This window comes from Moschus berezovskii, chromosome 10 (assembly GCF_049115385.1).
Source record: "Moschus berezovskii isolate FMDL1 chromosome 10, NW_MosBer_1.0, whole genome shotgun sequence".
Lineage (NCBI taxonomy): Eukaryota > Metazoa > Chordata > Mammalia > Artiodactyla > Moschidae > Moschus > Moschus berezovskii.
Genome location: NC_142469.1, coordinates 91,874,753 through 91,898,937, shown reverse-complemented (window position 1 = coordinate 91,898,937; position 24,185 = coordinate 91,874,753). Strand labels below are relative to the sequence as shown.

General features: G+C 36.8%; 1 protein-coding gene across 6 annotated transcripts in view; it reads right to left on the bottom strand.

The window, feature by feature from the left end:
* The window catches only part of STXBP5 (syntaxin binding protein 5), a 171,157-nt gene that overhangs the window by 50,854 nt on the left and 96,118 nt on the right, over positions 1-24,185 (bottom strand). For all 6 annotated transcript variants that reach the window (XM_055432787.2, XM_055432789.2, XM_088840813.1 and 3 more), the window contains exons 10-17: positions 14,067-14,221; positions 12,805-12,877; positions 10,623-10,770; positions 10,352-10,419; positions 10,045-10,085; positions 8,981-9,201; positions 8,311-8,489; positions 2,053-2,178 (exon numbers count right to left, since the gene is read on the bottom strand). In XM_055432787.2, coding sequence (XP_055288762.1) covers positions 2,053-2,178; positions 8,311-8,489; positions 8,981-9,201; positions 10,045-10,085; positions 10,352-10,419; positions 10,623-10,770; positions 12,805-12,877; positions 14,067-14,221 — 1,011 coding nt within the window. The remainder of the gene's footprint in view (positions 1-2,052; positions 2,179-8,310; positions 8,490-8,980; positions 9,202-10,044; positions 10,086-10,351; positions 10,420-10,622; positions 10,771-12,804; positions 12,878-14,066; positions 14,222-24,185) is intronic.

The window sequence follows — 24,185 nt, the reverse complement described above, 5'->3', positions numbered from 1 at the left end:
AGCACAATTAAATAGTTCGAAGAAAATGTAGTCTACAGGGCTAAAAAAGCATGATGGGTCTTTAAGAAAATTCCTTTTGAAACAAAACATTATTACAGACATGCAAATACAGGCTACATATGCCTTCTGATGGGAGCTGTGCAGATCTTCTGTATCAACGTGTACAAATCAACATAAAAAATTTGATGTAGGAGTTGAAATTTAACCAAAGACATAAATCCCCATGCTAAGCAATATGACATCTATTTTTCTGACTATTTTGAACTCCTCAGGGGAAGACACTCGTTTCTACTGGGGAATAGGGCATTATACATTTGGAAAAGTTTTGGTAATCCCTACAGTCAAGGGTAAAACATAGAAAGCATAAATCTTGGAGGCCTCCCTTTGGAGTATTCCAAATACTTTCTCAATCATGAGTCGGGAAGTACAAACAAACTATGAAAAAAAAAAGCAACTATGAATGAAGGAACTTTATTCATTTAAGATCCCGTAAGCCAGGCGTTGAAAACTAACATACACAGAGGGGCTATATAAGTAAGTAAAACATGCCAGTGAAGGACTGTGGTGACCTGAAGAGTGAACAGCTCATCTAAACAGGGGAAGCTTCACCTCAGCTCCTGCTGACTATGGCCAACCAGGAATGGAGACATGGGCTAGATAATCGAACTTTTCAAATAAAGGTCTAAATATGGATTTTCACATTAAAAAGTCTTGGCAACTAGTTCAAATTTTAACAATACACAAGAAAGCCTAAACAAAATATAGTTGTGAACCCAATCAGGACTGTGAGCCACTGATTTGCAACTTCCTTTGAAACATTCTATTAATTCTTATTTTCAGTTTGTTTCTCTTATGGCTGTGGGCAGCCAAATATTAAAAAAAAAAAAAAAAGGAACGCCTGTACCTTCACATTGTGGGACAGCAAATAAAAGACATTAGAGAAGGCTATTTCAGACTGTAGCCAGTCTTAGTTATGTGCACAAATGCAAGAGATAGTGTAGGTGGTAGTAGCTATTAGAAGGAAGAAGGAAGAGCAATGAGTTCCGAGGGCTGGAATCAAGGAAGGAGACAGTGACCTACACAAGATAAACAGCTCTGGACCAAACAGTTGGCACGTGGTTTCTCTTTTATCACAATGTTGATTTAAAAAAAAAAATTTTATTTATTGATTAATTTTTGGTTACACTGGGTCTTTGTTGCTGCATGGGCTTTTATCTAGTTGAGGTCAGTGGAGGTTACTGTCTAGTTACAGTGCGTAGGGTTCTCATTGCAATGGCTTCTCATGTTGCAGAGCATAGGCTCTAGGGCATGCAGGCTTCGGTAGTTGAGGTCCGTGGCTCAGTGGTTGAGGCTCCTGGGTTCTAGAGCACAGGCACAGTAGTTGTGTACGGGCATAAGTTACTCTGGGGAGGTGGGATCTGCCCAGACTAGGGACTGAACCTGTGTCTCCTGCATTGGTACGTGGATTCTACACCACTAAGCCACCGGGATGCCTGACAGTGTTGATTTTTAAAACAAAAGTAAATACTTTATGATTCTATCCTATTATAATAAAAAGTGTGTACTACAAACACTATACACTTGAAGGCATGAACTGATAAAAACACATCTGAAGTACAGATGAATACTTTAATAAGCTATTACTATGTCTTTACAGTTTTCACAAGTTAACTATGGAAGGAGAAAAAATAAATTATGCAGCTATGGTTCAACATTTACAGAATCAGTTTAGAACACAGTCTTCGGGGTTGATGTTAGGCCTTTATTATATCAAATTTTAACAAGGAAATTATTTCTCAGAGTACATCAAAGTGAGGACAGATTCACTGATCCAGGAGATATTTAACTTTAGATAAGGAAATAGTAATAAGCACATCCAGAGTAAATTATTCAGAACGGAATTATGTTCCAAATAAACACTGAATTTGATCTGACATTGACGCTTATACAACATTTTAAGTGATATAATAACGATTACCCATTCTCTTTTTAAAAATATAAAAATGCATGGAATACAATGAAGAGACACAGAAATACATAAATTATACTTACAATCCATAGGAAGAATTAACTGCCAGACTGGTTATTTGCTGTGGTGGCTCTCCACCCACCCACACCAACTGTATAACTAATTCTGTCTGGTAACCTGGAGACTGTTTAAGTGGAGAACTTTTAACTCTGTAAGGAAGGAAAACATGTCGCCCTTTAAAACATCTTCAGTTATCTTATTAGCCTATGTAATTATAAAAACATCCATCAATAATTATACAAAAATAACTATATGAAAGTATATGATATAAAATACAAAAATCAGAATCCTGTCCTCTAGAATCATTTAATCTAGTTGGAGATGAAACACATAGATAAGCAACAAATCATAGGTAAGTTCCACATATAAACTGGGGAGGGAGGGGAGAAGGAGGAAGTGGGTAGAGAGGAATGAAAGAAGACCAGGGAAGGATGGAGAGAAGAACGAAGAGAAGCTGCATTCTAGGTTTTAGGAGGAAAAAAAAATCAAGTTTCAGAAAAAACCCAAGGTAGAAGAGTAGACTTAAAACTTGAAAAAGGCAGAGTATAAGTAGATGAAAACTGGCCTAAAACAAAAGGAATTAAGGAAAATGTATAAAAAAATGTGAGCAATTTATTTTTGTTTGCATAACCACTTTTACTACTAAAAAAATCTAATTTGACTTTGAGTTGGTAGTATTTTTGATAGCATAGAAGTGAAGTGAAGTGAAAATCGCTCAGTGTTGACCAACTCTTTGCGACTTTGTGACTGTACAGTCCATGGAATTCTCCAGGCCAGAATACTGGAGTGGGTAGACTTTCCCTTCTCCAGGAGATCCTCCCAACCCAGGGATCGAACCCAGGTCTCCCGCATTGCAGGCAGATTCTTTACTAGCTGAGCCGCAAGGGAAGCCCAAGAATACTGGAGTGGGTAGCCGTTCTGGTCTCCAGAGGATCTTCCCGACCCAGGAATCGAACTGGGGTCTCCTGCATTGCAGGAGGATTCTTTACCAACTGAGCTATCAGGGAAGCCCCTTGATAGCATGGATTCTTCCCCCCAAAACTGCTGGATAGTGTCAAAAAATTACTTTTGCAAAAAAATATGCTAACAAGATAAAGAAGTAGGAAAGCCATAGACAAAGATTAACAAGTGTATATGTTTGGTCACAGTAGAAGGTATGTGCAGTAATAGTAAGAATTAAAAAAAAAAAAAAGTCACTATAGCGACATAGGCCAGGGCCAGACTTTGGAGGGTCTGTGAGGTCTGGCTGCAAAGGTCTGATGTTGGTAGAAAGAACTCAGGGCTCTGAAGTGCTAGAGTGTGAGTCTTGGTTCTGCTACTTAATGTCTTCCTGTTTGAAAGTGGGAATATTACTATTTAGTCACAGTATAAGGATACTGTGAGTGCCTAAGAGAGAATTTTTTCAATGACCAAATCATGCAAAAGGCATACATTTTCATTATTAAAGAATTAAAAGCCAGTGAAGGGTTTAGGAGAAATATTTTGGGAAGATTAATTGTAGAACTTTGCAAGATGAAGTACAATAAGAAGACTCACGATGAACTTTCTGTGATTCGTGTGATGCAAAATAATAAGACAGATTTGAAACGCATGAACTAAGTCTCAAATAGGTTCATAAACTCCATTAAGGTAGATACCTTGCAGTTACTTTGAATACTCCAGCAGATGAGGTACTCAATATTTACTGAATGAATAAATGAGCTGCAGGCTGATTAGAGGCGGAGGAGGGGAGAAAAAAAAGACAGTGATTCTAAGTTTTGAAAAAGAAAAAAGATGTGAGGATGAAGAGCCAGTCTTAGAAGATGTGGTAACTTTAAGGGGATGGTAGGGGTCTTCAAGTGAACTATTCAGCAAACAGTTATACTCACTTATGTTGAGTGAGTTCCCACAAGACTTATATTGGTTAAACTTGTTATAAGCATGTTAGAGGGAGCGAAGGAAGGGTTTGTTTATAAATGTGAGACTTTCTAAGGAATGAAGTTACTAAGCTAATACCTTTATTACTTGTAAACTTCAAGTGAATTTGGAAGACAAAATTTTTATAAAATATGAGCTATTTGTGGGACTACTTTTACTATTAAAAAAATCTACTTTTACTTTAAGGTGGGGACATTTTTGATTGCACAGACTCTCCAGTAATTGTTCTTGTAAAACATACACAAAGCCAGGTTATTCTAACGATTCTTGAGGCTTCTGTCTTGGAGTAAATGTATAAAGAAGGACAGCCGGAAGTCTATTCTATGTTTAACCTTCTGACACTAAACTCAGAGAACCCTTTGGATCATTTAGTTGGTACTTCCATGAAGAACACCACAACACCAGGCCTTTTGCTGTCATATTTGCTAGACTCAGTCCAGTTAAGAAAAGGGTCACGATGTTATCCAAGTTTCCGAGTAAATGTGAATCACCAAGGGTATTCTTAAAATGACCCGAGTTGCAGTTACAACTGCCTGTGCAAAGTCTGCAAGTTAATATACTCAGAACTACACACTGGCCAAAGCAGAAGTTCTAATTTTCCTCCGGGAAACACCCACTGATCGGCTACAGCCATCTACCTCAAGAGACAAAAATAAAGACTGAGCAGCATTTCATCTCCACCAGAGACAGACTCCGCTGATACAAGCATAGCCAGCAGAGTCTGAGTGTGCTATTTTCTCCCCGTATAAATTAATAAGCTTCAAGGAAGTACCCACTCTCCCACTGAAATATTTATGTGCACCTGATTCTCAGGGCTGCCCTCGTGGTTCAGCTGGTAAAGAATCTACCTGCAATGCTGGAGACCTGGGTTTGATCCCTGGGTTGGGAAGATACCCTGGAGAAGGGAACGGCTACCCACACCAGAGTTCTGACCTGGAGATATACATGGACTTATATAGTCCATGGGATTGTAAAGAGTTAGACACGACTGAGTGCCTTTTGCACTTATATACTCACACTTAGATTTTCAAGAGCAGGAACAGGCATTTAGGGATAATTTCAGATAGGCATATATGAGCACATTTTAGATGTAAGTGATGAAGACACACAGAAGTCATGGAATTCTTATTTTACTTAGTATGAAGAAACACAAACATTCTTAAGCAAAAATAACTTTAAACAGTCAAACAAGCTGAAAAAGCCTCAACTGGTAAAGAATTAGAAATCGAATCAAGAAATGATGACATATGTTAGATTTTAAAAACACAAAATGAGGGCTGGGTGGGCATTATGTTTAATGTTTATAATGGTTATATGCAAGTTATCATTTTAATGTTTTTAATATATTAATTTGTTTACTTTTTAAAGACAAAGGGTAGAACTTATTTTTATGAAAAGCTCCGCAATTTGTACAAATGTATTTTAAATTTAAAAATAATGTTTAGAGGCCTGGCAATTACAAAAAAATTTGTCTGATTTGACTAATACCCTGCAAAAAGCACAATTAAAATACTTAAAAACAAAATCAAACAGCTACTTTTAAAAAGTTTCTTCAAAAGACAATTATGTACAGGGAGGGACGGAGTGGGAGGCCGGGGTTAGCGGATGTAAGCTATTATATAAAGAATGAATAAACAACAAGGTCCTACTGTATAGCACAGGGAATGATGTTCAATATCCTATGATAAAGAATATTGGAAAAGAATATTTAAAAAAGAATATATATATATAGGTATAACTGAATCATTTTGCTGTACAGCAGAAATATAACATTGTATATCAACTATACTTCAATGGGGAAAAAAAAAAACCAAACTAAGTACAAAAATAATTTGTACAAAAAACAAACAAAATCTAAGTATTAGTTATTTTCACATCAATTTAGTTATATCTCTGACTTTTAAAATTGGTTTTTGAGATTGTGGACTAAAACGATGTGAAGTTAACAATAACTGCATTCACCTGAAAACTATTAAAATGGTAAAAAAAAAATATATATATATAGATATAAAATTCAAATTGCCTGTGATTTAAAAGTCACTAGTGAATATGTGGATTTTAGACAAAAATCTCGAACTTGTTACCAAAACAAACTTCAAACATAAACTACTTTATATGTTTATAAAAATTAAACAAAAAATAGGAGAAATATACATGAAAATCAGAAGAAGTGACATTAATGTAAATTTTAAAAATTGAAGTTTAAAGTACTACAGAGTAAGTAACAAAAGGGAAAGATGTAGAGTTCTTTTACTAGCAAGTCTCATTCGATCTAAACGTGTGCCAGACTGTAGCAGAAAGGAAAGAAGGGAAAGGGGAGGGGGTAGGGAGGGCGGGGGGAGAGTGAGGGGAAGAGTGAGAGAAAGAGGGAAGAAACCTAAGACCTTTCTAAGAAAGCAGCTGCTGAACCTCAATGCTCATATTCTAAGGTCAGATCAGTTTTTCATCCTCGGCACTACTGACATCCTGAGCTGGCTAAATCTGCTGTGCGGCACTGTTCTGTGCACTGCAGGATGTTTTGCATCACCCGTGGTCTCTATGTCTGGGCATCCCTGGTCAAGAATCCACCTGCAATGCACGAGACCCCGGTTAGGTTCTTGGGTTGGGAAGATCCCCTGGAGAAGGGAAAGGCTACCCACTCCAGTATTCTGGCCTGGAGAGTTCCATGGACTGTACCGGCCATGGGGTTGCAAAGAGTCGGACACGACTGAGCGACTTTCACTTTCACTTTCCACACTAGATGCAAGGAGCACGCCTTCCTGTTGTGACAAATATTGTCTCCAGACATTGCCAAGCATTATGAGGAGCAAAATCATCCCTGTTTGAGAACCACTGGCATAGAACACAATCTCAAATTTACGTAACCATATAAAGAAGATTAAAAAAGCTGTACTTTTCTATAGATCTATATCATGAGCGATCGTGATATAAAAAAATCTGCTTTATCTCTGGTTGAATGCATTTTTGATTATGCACACATTCTCCTCAGCAACTACTGAATGGTTCTAGTAGACCTAAAGTCAAAACAGTATAAAGCCTGGTTCTTTCAACAAATGCAAAGTGTCTGACTATGCTCCCTATCTTGAATCTACTACAGTCTGCCTTTCGCCCCCAACTTTTGTATTCAATTTCTGACATTTTCCACACACTTTCAGGCATGACCCTAATTGACTTCTCTTTACACCCTAATTGACTTCTCTATAAATATAATACTTTTAATCATAGTCTTCATGAAATCATTCAGTGATTTTAACTCTGTTTTCTTTATATGCCATGTCTAAGGCTCATATGCTTTAAAAGTGACCAACCTAGACAGCATATTAAAAAGCAGAGACATTACTTTGCCAACAAAGGTCTGTCTAGTCAAAGCTATGGTTTTTCCAGTAGTCATGTATGGATGTGAGAGTTGGACTACACAGAAAGCTGAGTACCGAAGAATTGATGCTTTTGAACTGTGGTGTTGGAGAATTCTTGAGAGTTCCTTGGAGAGCAAGGAGATCCAACCAGTCAGTCCTCAAGGAAATCAGTCCTGAATATTCACTGGAAGGACTGATGCTGAAGCTCCAATACTTTGGCCACTGATTCGAAGAACTGATTCAATGGAAAAGACCCTGATGCTGGGAAAGATTGAAGGCGGAAGAAGGGGATGACAGAGGATGAGATGGTTGGATGGCATCACCAACTCAAATGGACATGACTTTGAGTAAGCTCCAGGAGTTGGTCATGGACAGGAAAGCCTGGCGTGCTACAGTCCATGCGGTCACGAAGAGCTGGTCACGACTGAGCAACTGAACTCAACTGATGCTTTAAAAATTTTAACCAATCAATAATATAAAAGTAAAAATAAATTTTGTCCAATTTACTCCTATAGAAAAGCAAAATGCATTAAATCTGGATTTCTACAATAAAGGCATTTACATAACAATGCTGTGATATTAAAGAAGATTCAGAAAAAGAAAGAAAATGATTACCAAACAACTGTATCTCTAAAGGTTGAAAAAACAGAATTTTCAGAGTGCCAGAAAGCAGTCAATATGTACATTTTATCCACATATAAACCCATACTAAAAAATGATGATGGATTGAGAAGAATGAGCTAGATACAGAGGAAAGATCCACTCTGGTCTACCAGTAGGTTTAGAGATCAAATCGTATTACTTTAAGGATAAAATCATGGAATGCAATCATATTCCTCTTGGTGCCACAAAAAAATGAGTTGAATTAACCACAGTGAAATTCAGAAAGAAAAGTGGTTATACCATTTTACTCTGTCATGGGAAAACATTACTCAACTTTACTAATGCTTATAATTTATCTAAATTAAAAGGTAAGTTCCAAACCATCCGTCTTTTTCTTTAACTTACTTCAAACAAGGGACATTGTCCCGAAGCCCATCAGATGAACTGCTACTGGTAGAAGGATGAGACTGAGGAGGGATGGGCTGTGGATTGGCACTCCCAACCGGTGTTGGCAAAGGTGGTGCCTGTTCACCCTCCGGGGTTTCCACATCACTTATCTCATACAACAATCGAACTTCAAGCATCTGTTGTAAAAGAAGACAGTTAACCCTCTCCTAACAATTACTGTTCATTTTGTTAGTTTATACATACACACATGTACACGACAGTGGAAAGAACATTTTTAAAGGAAAAATTTAGTAAGGTTACTAAAGGTAAAGATTTCACAAACAAAAAAAATGTTTCTGACTCAGCTTTTTAAAAATGACTGTGTGTTTGTGTGCAAGTGCATTCACACATATACATTATGATTTTAGGATTTATGGCACTCCTGTTAATACTAAATTAGATTAGGCTCATACTTATATTAGGTTTCCTTAAATGAAACAGAAAGCATTTAAAGATTTAAATAAATGTTCAGTAAAAAGATATACATAAAAATATGCCTTTTCTTCACAAAAGGTAAATGCAATGTAAATATGGAGGTGTTTTAAAAATGACTACAGATAGTCTCCTAAGTGATTTGAAAACTTAAATGTCAGACATTTGACATTGAAAATAATTAAGACACTACTACCGGAATGACTTCTGTAATCACTTCTTGTTTGCTGAATCTATAAATAATGACATGAGCTGATACTCCAGCTATGCACAGCATTCTACTTTCGGGACACCAGGAGATGATCTGAATGGCATATGGATCTTCATCTACAATGTCTGTGTTTGGCTTCTCATCTTTATTTCTTGACTTCTCAAATACTTTAGATGTCTTTAGTTTATATAATACTTGTAGAGTTACTAAAAAAAAAAAAAAGGGATAAAATATCTTAGTACAAAAAGAATAAAAGGGAATATTTAATCAGTCATACCACATCATAAAAACAGCCTGTTTTTTGAATCATATTTTTATTCCTATGTCTGTATTTCTTATTCTTTTACATAATGTATTCACTGTACTTCATCGACCAAAGAAGGTACACTCATTGTATTCATTAAAAAAAAAAATCACCATCACGATGAACTTAGATTATCTGAAAAAAATGAGTAACTAAAAGATTTTGTACAGAAAAGCATAAATAAAAATAATAAAGCACATATTTTGCTTTACAGAATTATTTTCTCTCTGAAAGATACCACTATGATCTAACACAATTCTTCATGATGAAATATAATATACCCTGAGTTAAATGGATTCTAATTTTGTAATTAGTAGTGTTTGTACACTACTCACTCAAAGCATTCTTTCCTTTCTGCTAATGTAACCACTGTATATAATTCACATAGAGAGCATAAACTTTCATGATATAAGTTTAGAAGCAGATACTAAACTTATTGAACAGATTTATGTTGATTTGAAACATATTCTCACTTCTCTTATCTCTGAGTTAGGAAAAGAAGGTTTCAAAAAATATTGAAGAAAGGATTTGAGTATTTCTGCTGAGACTTATTCTTGATTTACTAATTAACATCCTTCAAATATCTTCATCTATTATAAATTCTACTCAAATACTTGATAAATCAAGCATTAACTTTACAGCCTCTAAATTTCAAATTAAATGTTAGCTATGCAATTATTACAAAACAGAAAACATAAAAGCAATAATTGCATAGCATGGAGCAAATAATATTCAGAATACTTACTCGCAGAAGCATCCCAGAACTTAATCGATCCATCAGCATGCCTGTGAAAAGCAAATGAATTAAGGATGTGTTGAAGAAAAAATTTACACTATTTTTCTCTTTGAAGTTAAACATATTGTTACTTAAACACAGTTACCAAAATGAGGTAAAAGGTAAAATTTAGGATAAATTCATAGGTTCTATACAATAACTTATGATGTTACTGTATAAAGAAAAGGACTACCTGCCCAACTGATTAATATTCATGTAGTCCTAATCATATTTAATTAATGATTTTTTTTTAAGGAGAAAACAGACTTTTACTTACCCTGTAATAATTATTTCTGAGTAGCTTTGCACACCCAAGCCCCAATTACCACCATTAATGGGCCATTCCTATAAGAAAAGATTATTGTATAAAGCAATTTCCAAGCATAGCATGTATCTTCATAATATATTTATGACATGAGTAAACAACGCATTTCATTGCCAAAACGGATTTTTAATTTCTCTAGAAAAGGTATCATTATCAACCACGTCAAGGTGAGAAGTATAAAATACTGAAATGTAGAGTAATGAGTAAAATTCACGTTCAATACCTTTTTGCTGTAGCCTTGACGTTTCTGTCTAGCTCCAACAGAATAAAGTGCAGGAATAAGGTCCACGGGACAATCAGCAAAATATTCGCAACATGTAACAGGGGATTCATGAATACTCAAAGGGTAGGGATTTTCAAATATAGGATATCTTTAACAAGAGGAAAAGAAAAAATATTTGTTAATTAATGATTACCTATGATTAATGAAACAATGAAAAACATATTTAAACTTATTTAATAATAGGTTATTCTAGGGCTATCATTTAGAGATAATGTTTTTAAATTCCTTTGCTCGACATGGTCTTGTTATTTTCAAGAAGAAAAAAAAAATCATTATTGCAGTTAGCACACACTAAGTTGACGTGAATTTTGGAATTTGGAAGGCCTTAAAGTAAGGCAAATAATACCATTCACTTACACTTTAGGGTTTTCCTATCAGTACCATTTCCATTTTGGATCAGACAGCTTATTATGGGGGCTGTCCTGTGCACTGTGGATGCTTAGCAGCACCCCTGTCCTCTACCACTAGATGCCAGCAGCACCCCTCCCCTCAGTCATAGATGTCTACACAGACATTGTCAAACGTCTCCTGAGGGGCAAAACTGCCCCCAACCCAGAAATACTGACTGGGTAAGGAGATCAATCCTGGGTGTTCACTGGAAGGACTGATGCTAAAGCTGAAACTGCAATACTTTGGCCACCTCATGCGACTAGTTGACTCACTGGAAAAGACTCTGATGCTGGGAGGGATTGGGGGCAGGAGGAGAAGGGGATGACAGAGAATGAGATGGCTGGATGGCATCACCGACTCTGTGGACATGAGTTTGAGTGAACTCCGGGAGTTGGGGATGGACAGGGAGGCCTGGCGTGCTCTGATTCATGGGGTTGCGGAGAGTCGGACACGACTGAGCGACTGAACTGAACTGAAAACTCATTTAAAACCATATTTAATGATTATCTCTCAGGAAATACAACTAATGTAATACAATGTTCTTCCATTCAAAAAATTTATAAGTAAACATGCTATCATCTAATCTAGAACAAGCAGAATATTGGAAATACCACAAAAAGTTGCACAGGAGCTATGGTGAGAATTTACAGGTCAGTTATGATATATCTGGTCAAGAGAGAATAGGAAAAGCTTGAAGAGGAAAAGAAGGCTGCTTTGAAATAGGAGAAACTTGAAGAGGAAAATAAGGCTGCCTTTGAAAGTTATGTGGATTTTTGATGGCAGTGACACAAGTGGAATGTTTCAGCTGCTGGGAGCTACATAAGAAAAGACATGGAAGTGTGATGCTTGTTTAACATACTGTTCAGTTTTCCTAGAGAACAGGTACCAGGTTGGAAATGTATGCTGAATTCCTTCTATGTAGAGTAGCAGGCTGAGAGACTGTTTTTACATAAAAAACCAAGGGAGATCCAAAGGGATTTAAAGAAAAGAGTAACAAGATTGGTGAAGTGAAAGTTGCTCAGTCATGTATGTCTGACTCTTTGCAACCCCATGGACTTCACAGTCCATGGAATTCTCCAGGCCAGAATACTGGAGTGGGTAGACTTTCCCTTCTCCAGGGGACAGTCCCAACCCAGGGACTGGACCTGGGGTGGATTCTTTACCAGCTAAGTCACAGGCGAAGCCCAGAATACTAGAGTGCGTAGCCTATACATTTCTCCAGCGGATTTTCCAAACCCAGGAAACAAACTGGGGAACAGGGATAGGCTACCCATTCCAATATTCTTGGGCTTCCCCTTGTGGTTTAGCTGGTAAAGAAGCCACCCTGGGTTTGACCCCTGGGTTGGAAAGATCCCCTAGAGAAGGGTTAGGCTACCCACTCCCCAGTATTCTGGCCTGGAGAATTCCATGGACCATATAGTCCAAGTCCATGGGGTCGTAAAGAGTTGGACATGACTGAGTGACTTTCATTTTCACTTTCAGGGTATTCAAGTACTAAGTTGAATCATAAAAAATTTCAGAAATTCAACAAATTTTGATTTAAACTTGGATTTCTATATGAGTCCCATAACGGAGAAATTTGGCAGGTAATGAGAAATGTGTATCTGTAGTTCTAAAAGGGGGTCCAACTTATGAATATAAATGCAGCATTTTCAAAGAAATGAAACAGTCAATCCTAAAGAGACTCTTCACCACATACTAAAGTAACTGTTCACCAAATTTTATTTCTTACCCATTTTGTGCAAGGTCTATTAGTACTAAATCCTTTTCTAGTAGAACAACCACAGCATAGGGTTCTTGAAAATCTGGAACAGGACAACAAGACATGAACAATAGTTACAAATATGCAAGAGGACTGCAAATTAGATAACAAAACATGTTGGCGTGGTTTTTATTTTATTTTCTTCCATTCACTCAAGTATTTAACATTCTGATATTGTACTTCATATAATGTAAGGACAATATGTTTTAAATGAGATAAATCTATATAATACCCCATAAATAATTATTTGTTTTGTAAAGATGAGTTAGACAAGTTCAGTACTTTCCATGGTATTGCAAAGTCCAAGACAGTACATGAATAATATATCTCAAATTTAAATCTGAACACCCTTAAGAACAACTCTCATTATTGGATCTCATAGAAACCCACTAGATTACCACTACAATATTATAACTCTTTCTTGGGTATTTTCTATGTGCATATCAACTATAAAATGTATTACATACTTATATCTCAATTAGCTTTAAATAAAAGTAAAAAAGATACAGCTAAATTTCCCCTGAAATAATAACATGTCAATGATAATGATTAATTTCACGTGTTAGCTTGTTTCTGCTATGGTGTCCATTTGTTTGGTCAAACACCAATGCAGATGTTGCTGTGAAGGCATTTTTTAGACGTGATTAACATTTAAGTTAGTAGACTCCAAGTAAAGTAGAAAATTGTAGATAATTTGGGTGGGTCTCATTCAATCAGTTGAAGGCCTGAAGAACAAAGATAGGAGGTGTTCTAAAAAAAGCAATTTGCCTCAAGATGTCAACTCAGAAATCTGCCTGAGTTTCCTGCCTTAAAAATTCAGATTCAAGACTGAAAATCAAACTCTTTCCTGAGTTTTCAAATCGGTAGTACATTCTCATAATTCCTTTAAAATAAATTCATATTTCTTCTCTTGTTCACCTTCTAAAATCTCCTTTTGGTTCTGTTATTCTGGAAAACTGTAACTGACACACTAGATTTTTAGAGGATTTTTAAGTTGTTCTTAATGTGGACAGTTTTGTCTATCTTTCAGAGGCATTTACTACCAAAATGTAGAATGAAACAGACACAGTTTATTAAAATTTCTCAAATAAAATTTATAAAGTTATGAAGGCAGCATTCCTACCCCAGAAGAATCAGCACAATGGGATAAGTTAACTACTTGGAAAACAAGGAGGTCTTGCTCTGAATAATAGACATCTATAGAGAATGAATTTTAAAGATACAACACTTACCATTTGGGTATGGCGTTTCACACAGCGTCAGAAAGTCAACAATTGAGTAGTCCATTTCTAGCACTGCAGTACTTTTCCCATGCATTACTGTTAAACAAGGTCTTCTTCCTACAGTATCATATGACAAACCTCCTGATAAAATAATAAAAGGTTCCCTGGAAATAAAATACACAGTTAGGATTATAAATAGCATAGTGGAGTCTATCTTCTTGCTGTATCATAAATTCTTTTTTAGTGAAATAATAAAATCTTAAATTTTAACATTTTTAGGCACCATTTAATTGATTACTCACATGTAGATTTTTAAATTGCAATAGGTAAAAACGAGGTGAATTCTTAAAAATTAATCTACAGTGTGTATGAACACTGACCACATTCTACTCTCATATCTTCTTTTGGTCCCTATATTTTTTCTCCTTTATCCTCTTTATACAATTTTCAAAAAATTCTCTCTGGGTTTCTCCTGTTAAGTCTCTTAAATGTACTGCCATTATTTTCAATCCTAATAACCAGACCTTCTCAACAGAAATTTTAAGAGAGAATGTGAATACCCTAAGGCACCCATTGTATGCAATGAAATTAACTTCTCAAAGATGCATCAAGAACGTACTAGCCACAAATCACCCCTGAGAAAACTGAAAAAATGGTCACTCAAATCATTTTCTATAGGGCTTATTTCTCTCCTGGAAGCTTGGCTGGTATCCTCAGAAATAAAACTCCCATGCACATCTATTAACTGCCCTTTTGACACTTCTAATAAGCCCTATAACTTTGTCTTCTTATTAGTCATTAGTAAATGTAATGATTTATTTTTAAAAGCTACATATTTAAATATGAAAAATACCTAAATATCCTTTCATATGCTTTGATCTATGTGTATTTCTTGACTTCCCTGAACATGTTTTTCATCCACGTTTTATTTGGTTAGTATCTTTTCTAACTGTTTTCTAAAAGTTCTTTGCATTCTAAGGAAATCAGCTCTTGATCTGCCACATGTATCCTCCCATTTGTTGGTGGGGAGTTGTTTATGGTGCATCACACAGATGATTTAAAATGTTCCCATATGATCTCTTAAATCTCTTGATTTATAATTTTTGAGGTAGTTTTATAGTGCTTCCTCTGGGTCCAGTGGATCTATCCCCCTCCTCTCACACCTAGGACAAGTAGCATGTGATGATAATATGTAATGTTAATCATAGTTAGTTCTGGAACTACACTGCCTCTGTGTAAATCTCAGCTCTGGCTCTACTTTCCCCATGTCCTTGCATAAAGTGCTTAATCTCTCCTTGCCAAGTTTCTGCATCTATATAACATGGAGCTAGAGTGCTAAGTATTTCAGTTCAGTCACTTAGTTGTGTCCTACTCTTTGTGATCCCATGGACTGCAGCACGCCAGGCCTCCTTGTCCATCACCAACTCCCAAAGCTTGCTCAAACTCATATCCATCGAGTTGGTGAAGCCATCCAACCATGTCATCCTCTGTCATCCCCTTCTCTTCCTGCCTTTAATCTTTCCCAGCATCACGGTCTTTTCCAATGAGTCAGTTCTTTGCATCAGGTGGCCAAAGAATTGGAGCTTCAGGATCAGTCCTTCCAATGAATATTCAGGACTGATTTCCTGTAGGATTGACTGGTTGGATCTCCTTGCAGTCCAAGGACTCTCAAAAGTCATCTCTAGCATCACAGTTCAAAAGCATCAATTCTTCGGCACTCAGCTTTCTTTATGGTCCAATTCTCATATCCATATATGACTACTGGAAAAACCATAGCTTTGACTAGATGGACCTTTGTTGGCAAAGTAATATCTCTGCTTTTTAATATGCTGTCTAGGCTGGTCATAGCTTTTCTTTGAAGGAGCAAGCGTATTTATCCTCAGACAATTACTGAATTAATTAATATATGCAAAGCACTGGATTCAGTGCCTGGTGTAAAGAATTACCTATTATTATTATTACTATCTTCAAATCATCATTCACTGAACTAATTATTCTGCTTACTGTTTTCCTCATGAAAACATGACCTCCATGAGGGCAAGGGTATTTATCTGTTTTGTTCACTGCTATATGCAAAACAGTGTGTTGTTGGTAAATAAGTACATTAACAAAAATGTATGTTATGTTAACCATTGTCTAGCTAACTAACATTTAGATTTTTCAGCACTAAACTGTTTCGTGTAACAAACCTATACCCATACTTTCACTGTTCTCAATTCTTGACTTACTGTGATTATTGACTGTAGTCAGGAAAGTATATTTAATTTTCTTCTACTTTTCACTACATACAGTGAATAAACAATATAACTCTTTTTTGTTCTGAAATACAACATAAAACTGAATATAAAATACTAAAAAGGGTGAAGAGTCTAACAACTTATCACACTTTTATAGAATGAGAGGCAGGTATTTAATATGTAATATTTCAGAAAAAGTCTGACAAGTTTGTTTTTATATATATAAAACTTGCATTATTAATATAAGAACTATGAACAGGAAGATGCTAAGATACATTACAGAATAAAATTTCCATGGAGATACCAAGTAGGTATTGCCAGGTAGGTAATCAGTTTATTAGACACACTCTTAACATGGTTTAAATAATACCATGGCATTTTGGTAAGTTTGTCCTCAAAACACAACCATGTGTTTGCTCAGTGGCCTTGTAAAGGCCTATACTTCTTTTGTAAATTTAGGAGAAAAAACAGCAACAACAACAAAAAATTAGGGGTAAAAATACATGAATAAGAAATAGTTTGAAAGGAGTATCAAGGTAATATTCTTTTTCATAATGATAAAACTTTTCATAATTCAGCAATAAATGCATGCGTATGCATATTTTTTCTTATCTTATGGGATGATTTTAAAAAATCACCTCAGTTTGCCAGACAGGAATCACCTGACTTACAAACTTAATGTCCCAAATCTTGAGGCATAAATATTAAGGAAATAAATATTTTACCAGAAGAAACCAGTCTTAAATACAATGATAAAATCGAGTTAAATATTTTAACATTTGACAGGTAAAACCACAAAAATTCAGAAGTTTTGTTGACACTTGGAATTATATTCAAAGTTCTAGGAATTTAGATTATTTCTAGATAACGTGAATTATGGATGTGGATAATCTTTTTTTTAATAAATTATCCTTTTTGATGTCATAATAAGATCTAGAAGTAATATAAGTTTTATCCAAGAGTCTGCCTTTTGAAGGCATCTAGGTTAGGAAGGTATTAGTCTGAACTTTTAACAATTTTGATTGTTATTTTTAAGAGGCTAGACACTTTAGAAATGCATACATGCTTCCTGACTCTGATTAAGCTCCCGAGGCTGGCCTTGACAATAGATTTGGCTAAAGTTGTGTTTCCAGGTTAAGCATTCTTCATTTTTTCTATTTAAGAAATCATTTGTATAACCAATTTGCTCAACTCAGTCCCATAATATTACCCATTCATTTGAGCACTTGTACTTCTGAGAATAAAATGGTGCTTTCCTGCTTGTTCTAGACAGACAGTTAACACACTGTGACAAGTATGAAGACAATAAAACAAGGTAGAGAGTGCTGAAAGCGAGGGAGGGACTAGAGGGGCTACTGTAAAATGGAGCAGTCAGGAAAGGCCCCTAAAGTAATGACAGGTGACCTGGAATCAGAAAGAAGAGGAGCCAGCCAATCAAAGATCTCAGGGTTGGAAGAGAAGGATATACAGTTTAGCCTGCAGGAATAACCACTGCAAAGACGTCAAGTCTAGAATGAGCTTGGGCTACCTGAGGAACTAAAAGGCCACCATGGCTGCAACACACTGAGTAAAGCAATACGTGGTAGATGACACGACCCCAGATTGTGCAAACACATCCTGTTTACACCATAATGACCTCAAGAACCTGACCGTTCTCTACTTCATCTTCTTAATCAACATGAGTTCTGGCCCTAATAACCTCCCACTTATATTCTTACCATAGCGTTTGGTTGTTCACTGCCTGAGATATACTTGCCCCTCATTTTGTGTTGGGCTAATATCTATTTCTCCTTTAAAACTCGGTCCAATCCATATTTTTCCTGACCCATCCTTCCTGAGTTGGATGCCCTTCCTGTGTTCCTAAGCACCCTCCACACCTCTTCTCAGGATTTCCACACCGTTTTCATTATCTACTTTCCATCTGTATTGTGAGCTCTTTCGGGACACAGAATGGTATTTAATCCCTGTACTCATAGACCCTAGGCAAGGTATCCCCAAATGTTTTTGTCACATACATTGTAAACATCACTAAACCTACTGCTCAGCTGGTCACTGGTGCTAGACTTACTGACTCCTGAAGGAGAAGCCCCACATCTCAGTCAGACTGGAGAAGGAAATGGCAACCTACTCCAGTAATCTTGCCTGGGAAATTTCATGGACAGAGGAGCCTGGTGGGCTATAGTCCATGAGGTCTTAAAGAGTTGTACACAACTTAGCAACTAAACAATATTGAGAAACACTGTCTAAAGAAGCTTGACATACAACTGTTGTACTATTCTGATACTCCTGCATAATGAGTACTCTTACCTATATTATTCACTGCTCCTATATATTTTTAAGATTGGAATTCAAGTTCTAAATACGTAGTCTCATATGCCATTGATTTATACTACTAATCTTATCAAATTCCCCAAGCTTTCCCAAATGGAGATATGCCATTCTATTTCAGAGGTGTGTGCTGTGTTGTGCTTAGTCACTCAGTCGATCAGCTTAGTCGCTGATCTTTGTGACCCCATGGGCCTGCCAGGATCCTCAGTCCATGGGATTTTCCAGGCAAGAATACTGGAGTGGTGTAACACTTTACATTTGGTGAGCAGAATTGTACCATAGCTCTTGAAAGCTACCAGATAACAAATACTTTATCCTTACCACTCTAATCTCAGAGCTTAACATGAAGTCCACACACACACTTAATACTGACTGAATTAATAAATAATTAATTTTTATAAGACCCTATATCATATTTCTCAGATTCTTAGTTCACCTTTCAAATGTAAATTTGTATTATCTAATTTGAATAGTCTAAGAGAAATTTGTGCAATTACGACCTCTTATTTGGTGTCAAATTAGATTCACCTGCACACATGGTTGAATAGAAAACAAACTGTGAAGCACACACAATAAGCAATAGTGAATTTCTTCTACCGAGTTTTTGAGCCAAGAAATCAAAATGGAATAAGCAAAAACAAAAGTTTCAAAAATGTGAATGTTTAATGTAAAGCCCAGGAAGCAAAAAAGAAAATAAAATTGAAAATACAGGGAAATGGGACTTCCTTGGTGGTCCAGGGGCTTCCAATGAAGAAGATGTGGGTTTGATCCCTGGTGGGGGATCTAAGATTCTGGCATGTGGCTGGCACGGGCAAAAAAATAATACAAAATAAAGATAAAAGAAGAAAACATTGGGAGATGAATTTTTAATCATATAATGTTGCAGTCTCAAACAAGGCTGCTCAAACTATCTGTGGTCAAGAACTATTTAAAAATTTTAAAATTCACTGGAAATCTATGCTTTTCGTAAGAAAAATAACAACTAAAGTGTGTGTAGATGTTGTGGCAATGTCAAATGAGATTAAAGTTTCTATACTCTACTCTTGATTTCTATACTTATTTTGTCTCAGATCGGTTAGCAGAGTGGACTCATTCACACATCACACTTTGAGTAGTGGAGCACAGAAAGTTGAGCCTTCTAATGACTGGTACTACTTGACTTAGTGTCATTAAGGATCTCACTATAAGACCCCACACCCCTTACATTCTTCAGACTTCAATCAGAAACCACAGAACTCTTTAGCTGGGCCTGGATAGATAGAGAGGCTGATTACAAGAACAATTCTTTGATAAAAAGAGAACTGATGCTAAAGCTGAAAATGCAATACTTTGGCCACCTCATGCGACGAGTTGACTCACTGGAAAAGACTCTGATGCTGGGAAAGGTTGGGGGCGGGAGGAGAAGGGGATGACCTAGAATGAGATGGCTGGATGGCATCACCAACTCTGCGGACATGAGTTTGAGTGAACTCCGGGAGTTGGTGATGGACAGGGAGGCCTGGCGTGCTGTGATTCATGGGGTCGCGGAGAGTCGGACACGACTGAGCGACTCAACTGAACTGAACTGCTTAGTTATAAGTTTTCATCAGGGTATTATTTGAGTGAACAGAGAAATATCTGGGTACCATAAGAATAAATCACTATGACAATGAGATAATTTGCTAGTATGATGAAGATGATGTTCAACTATATTTCCAGTTCACATTTGTACATCTGCCAATTTTAAGCGAACCCTCAGGAGCCAAGGGAGTCACTTCCAGGCCATGTTTCACTAGTTACTAACCCTAAGAATCTTTTGCTAATACAGATAAAAAGTTATGAGTTTGGAGTAAAAATAAAAGAAGGTAACATTTAAACAAGTTTCTGTTCATTTTATGACTAATTTAACAATGATAATACAGTTTTGGTAGAGTGGGTCTGTTATACTACAGTATTTGCATAAAATACAAGATTTTAATTTTATGTCAAATATTTTATTATAATTTTTGTTATGTTAAATTGTCAAGAGTAATTGGATTTCATATACATCCTTTAAGGTAATAAAAATATGGAATCTCAAAATATTTCCTTTTGGATAAGTCCTGTAAACATCTATGTGATATGCAACAGTGGTTCTTACTATGGTCCGTGTCTGTGAGGGGTTCCCAAGACTATTTCCAAAAAATCACTAAGGGTAAAACTATTTTCATTGTGATATTAAGACATCACTTGCCTTTTTTACTATGTTGATATTTGCATTGACGGCACAAAAGTAACAGTAATTGAATAAAACTCCTGTACCTCAGACTGAACTGAATCAGCATGAATCAAAACAGTGGCACCAAACTCTACTAGCTATAGTCTTTACTTCCACATGTCAAGGAGGATTTTTTTTTTTCTCACTTTAAAGTGTCCTTGATGAAGCAGTAAAATTGTGCATCCTGACCCTAGGGCTTTAGTTTATTAAAAGGGGTTTCATTAGTACCATGGAAAGAAATGTCCAACACTGTGCTGAGATAATGGGAGCGGATCTGAGTAGTATCTGAGTAGCAGTATGTAAGTTGCTATCGTTCCGTTGCTAAGTCGTGTCGGACTCTGAGATGCACTGGACTGCAGCACGCCAGTCTTCCTTGTCCTTCACCATCTCCTGGAATTTGCTCAAACTCGTGTTCATTGAGTCGGTGATGCCATCCAACCATCTCATCCTCTGTCTCCCCCTTCTCCTCCTGCCTTCAATCTTCCCCAGCGTCAGGGTCTTTTCCAATGAGCTGACTCTTCGCATCAGATGGCCAACGTAATAGAGCTTCAGTTTTAGCGTCAGTTCTTCCAGTGAATATTCAGGGTTGATTTTCTTTAGGATTGACTGGTTTGATTTCCTTGCTGTCCAAGGGACTCTCAAGAGTCTTCTCCAGCATCACAGTTCAAAAGCATTAATTCTTCAGTGCTCAGCCTTTATGGTCCAACTCTCACATCCGTACATGGCTACTGGAAAAACCACAGCTTTGACTATAAGAACCTTTGTCGGCAAAGTGATGTCTCTTCTTTTTAATCTTCTGTCTAGGTTTGTTATAGCTTTCCTTCCAAGGAATAGTATAAGAGCCATAGTTTATTATTTTAAAGATTTCCAAAATAAAACAAATCCCCTAATTTTTTTAGAATGTTAAAGTTATTTTAAAATATATTAATACACATTTTTAAAATTATAAACTTTATTTCTAATATGGTAAATATCAAAAGATAAAAACCCACAAAAATAAAAGTTATTTTTGGTTCTTCATAATTAAAAGTGTAAAGGATCCTGAGATTAGCTTGTGGATAGTTCAGTTCAGTTCAGTTCAGTCACTCAGTCGTGTCCGACTCTCCGCGACTCCATGAATCACAGCACGCCAGGCCTCCCTGTCCATCACCAACTTCCGGAGTTCACTCAAACTCATGTCCACAGAGTCGGTGATGCCATCCAGCCATCTTATTCTCTGCCGTCCCCTTCTCCTCCCGCCCCCAACCTTTCCCAGCATCAGAGTCTTTTCCAGTGAGTCAACTCGTTGCATGAGGTGGCCAAAGTATTGCAGTTTCAGCTTTAGCATCAGTCCTTCCAATGAACACCCAGGATTGATCTCCCTTAGAATGGACTGGTTGAATCTCCTTGCGGTACAAGGGACTCTGAAGAGTCTTCTCCAACACCAGAGTTCAAAAGCATCAATTCTTCGGCGATCAGCTTTCTTCACAGTCCAACTCTAAGGGAATGCCAAAGAATGCTCAAACTACCACACAACTGCACTCATCTCACACGCTAGTAAAGTCATGTTCAAAATTCTCCAAGCCAGGCTTCAGCAATATGTGAACCGTGAACTCCCAGATGTTCAAGCAGGTTTTAGAAAAGGCAGAGGCACCAGAGATCAAATTGCCAACATCCGCTGGATCATGGAGAAAGCAAGAGCGTTCCAGAAAAACATCTATTTCTGCTTCATTGACTATGCCAAAGCCTTTGAGTGTGTGGATCACAATAAACTGTGGAAAATTCTGAAAGAGATGGGAATACCAGACCACCTGACCTGCCTCTTGCCAAAGCCTTTGAGTGTGTGGATCACAATAAACTGTGGAAAATTCTGAAAGAGATGGGAATACCAGACCACCTGACCTGCCTCTTGAGAAACCTGTATGCAGGTCAGGAAGCAACAGTCAGAACTGTACATGGAACAACCGACTGGTTCCAAATAGGAAAAGGAGTGCGTCAAGGCTGTATATTGTCACCTTGCTTATTTAACTTATATGCAGAGTACATCATGAGGAACGCTGGGCTGGAAGAAGCGCAAGCTGGAATCAAGATTGCTGGGAGAAATATCAATAATCTCAGATATGCAGATGACACTACCCTTATGGCAGAAAGTGAAGAGGAACTCAAAAGCCTCTTGATGAAAGTGAAAGAGGAGAGTGAAAAGGTTGGCTTGAAGCTTAACATTCAGAAAACAAAGATCATGGCGTCTGGTCCTGTCACTTCATGGGAAATAGATGGAAAAACAGTGGAAACAGTGTCAGACTTTATTTTTTTGGGCTCCAAAATCACTGCAGATGCTGATTGCAGCCAGGAAATTAAAAGACGCTTACTTCTTGGAAGGAAAGTTATGACCAACCTTGATAATGTATTAAAAAGCAGAGACATTACTTTGCCAACAAAGGTCTGTCTAGTCAAGGCTATGGTTTTTCCCGTGGTCATGTATGGATGTGAGAGTGGATAGTTAGTATACACCTAAAAATTAAGCCCACACAAAAGAAAATATGCCATGACAGGTTTTCATTTTAATAAAGGTGGTAACGGTTAATGGGTTATTATAACTACTAAGAGATTATATAATTATATAAATGGTATTATAATTAAAAAAAGGTATTAGTAGTGGGCTTGGGTTTATTAGCGGATTCTATTAGTATAATACAAAGAAATAAAGTGTCATTCTTCTCTAAATTATCTTCTTTTGACCATGAGTATAGTGATATTTATCAAAGTCCTATGACTTCTGTGCTTAGTCACTCAAGTCATGACAGACTCTCTGTGACCCCACAGACTGTAGAATGCCAGGCCCCTCTGTCCATGGAGATTTTCCTGGCAAAAATACTGGAGTGGGTTGCCATGCCCTTCCCCAGGGGATCTACCCAACCCAGGAAAATGACTTCTCTTTATACTAGTCAAATTTTAAAGTCTTCCTTAATCATTTAAGAATTTTTAAGAGTTATTTAGTATCGGTCCTCTAATATCTGAAATTCTCATTTAAATAACTGCCCACAAATCACAAATTTAAAGATAAAGGCAGAAAAATCCATGAATTCTAAAGTCCTTGCTTCATTAGGAAAGGGAAATAGGATCTCAGAACACCATTCCCACCTTGGAGGCAAAAACCTCTTTAAGTGCTACTATGAACTGAAAATTTCATGAACCATAAAAACTTCAGAAGAATTGCAATAATTCTCTAGTAGTCCATAAAGGCTGATAACGATAATAAAAGCTAGTATGATGAAGTTGCCATGCAATGGCAACATAACTTTTCTCCACCTGTGCTTTTCAGGACAGAGCATCAGTTGTAGTGTGACG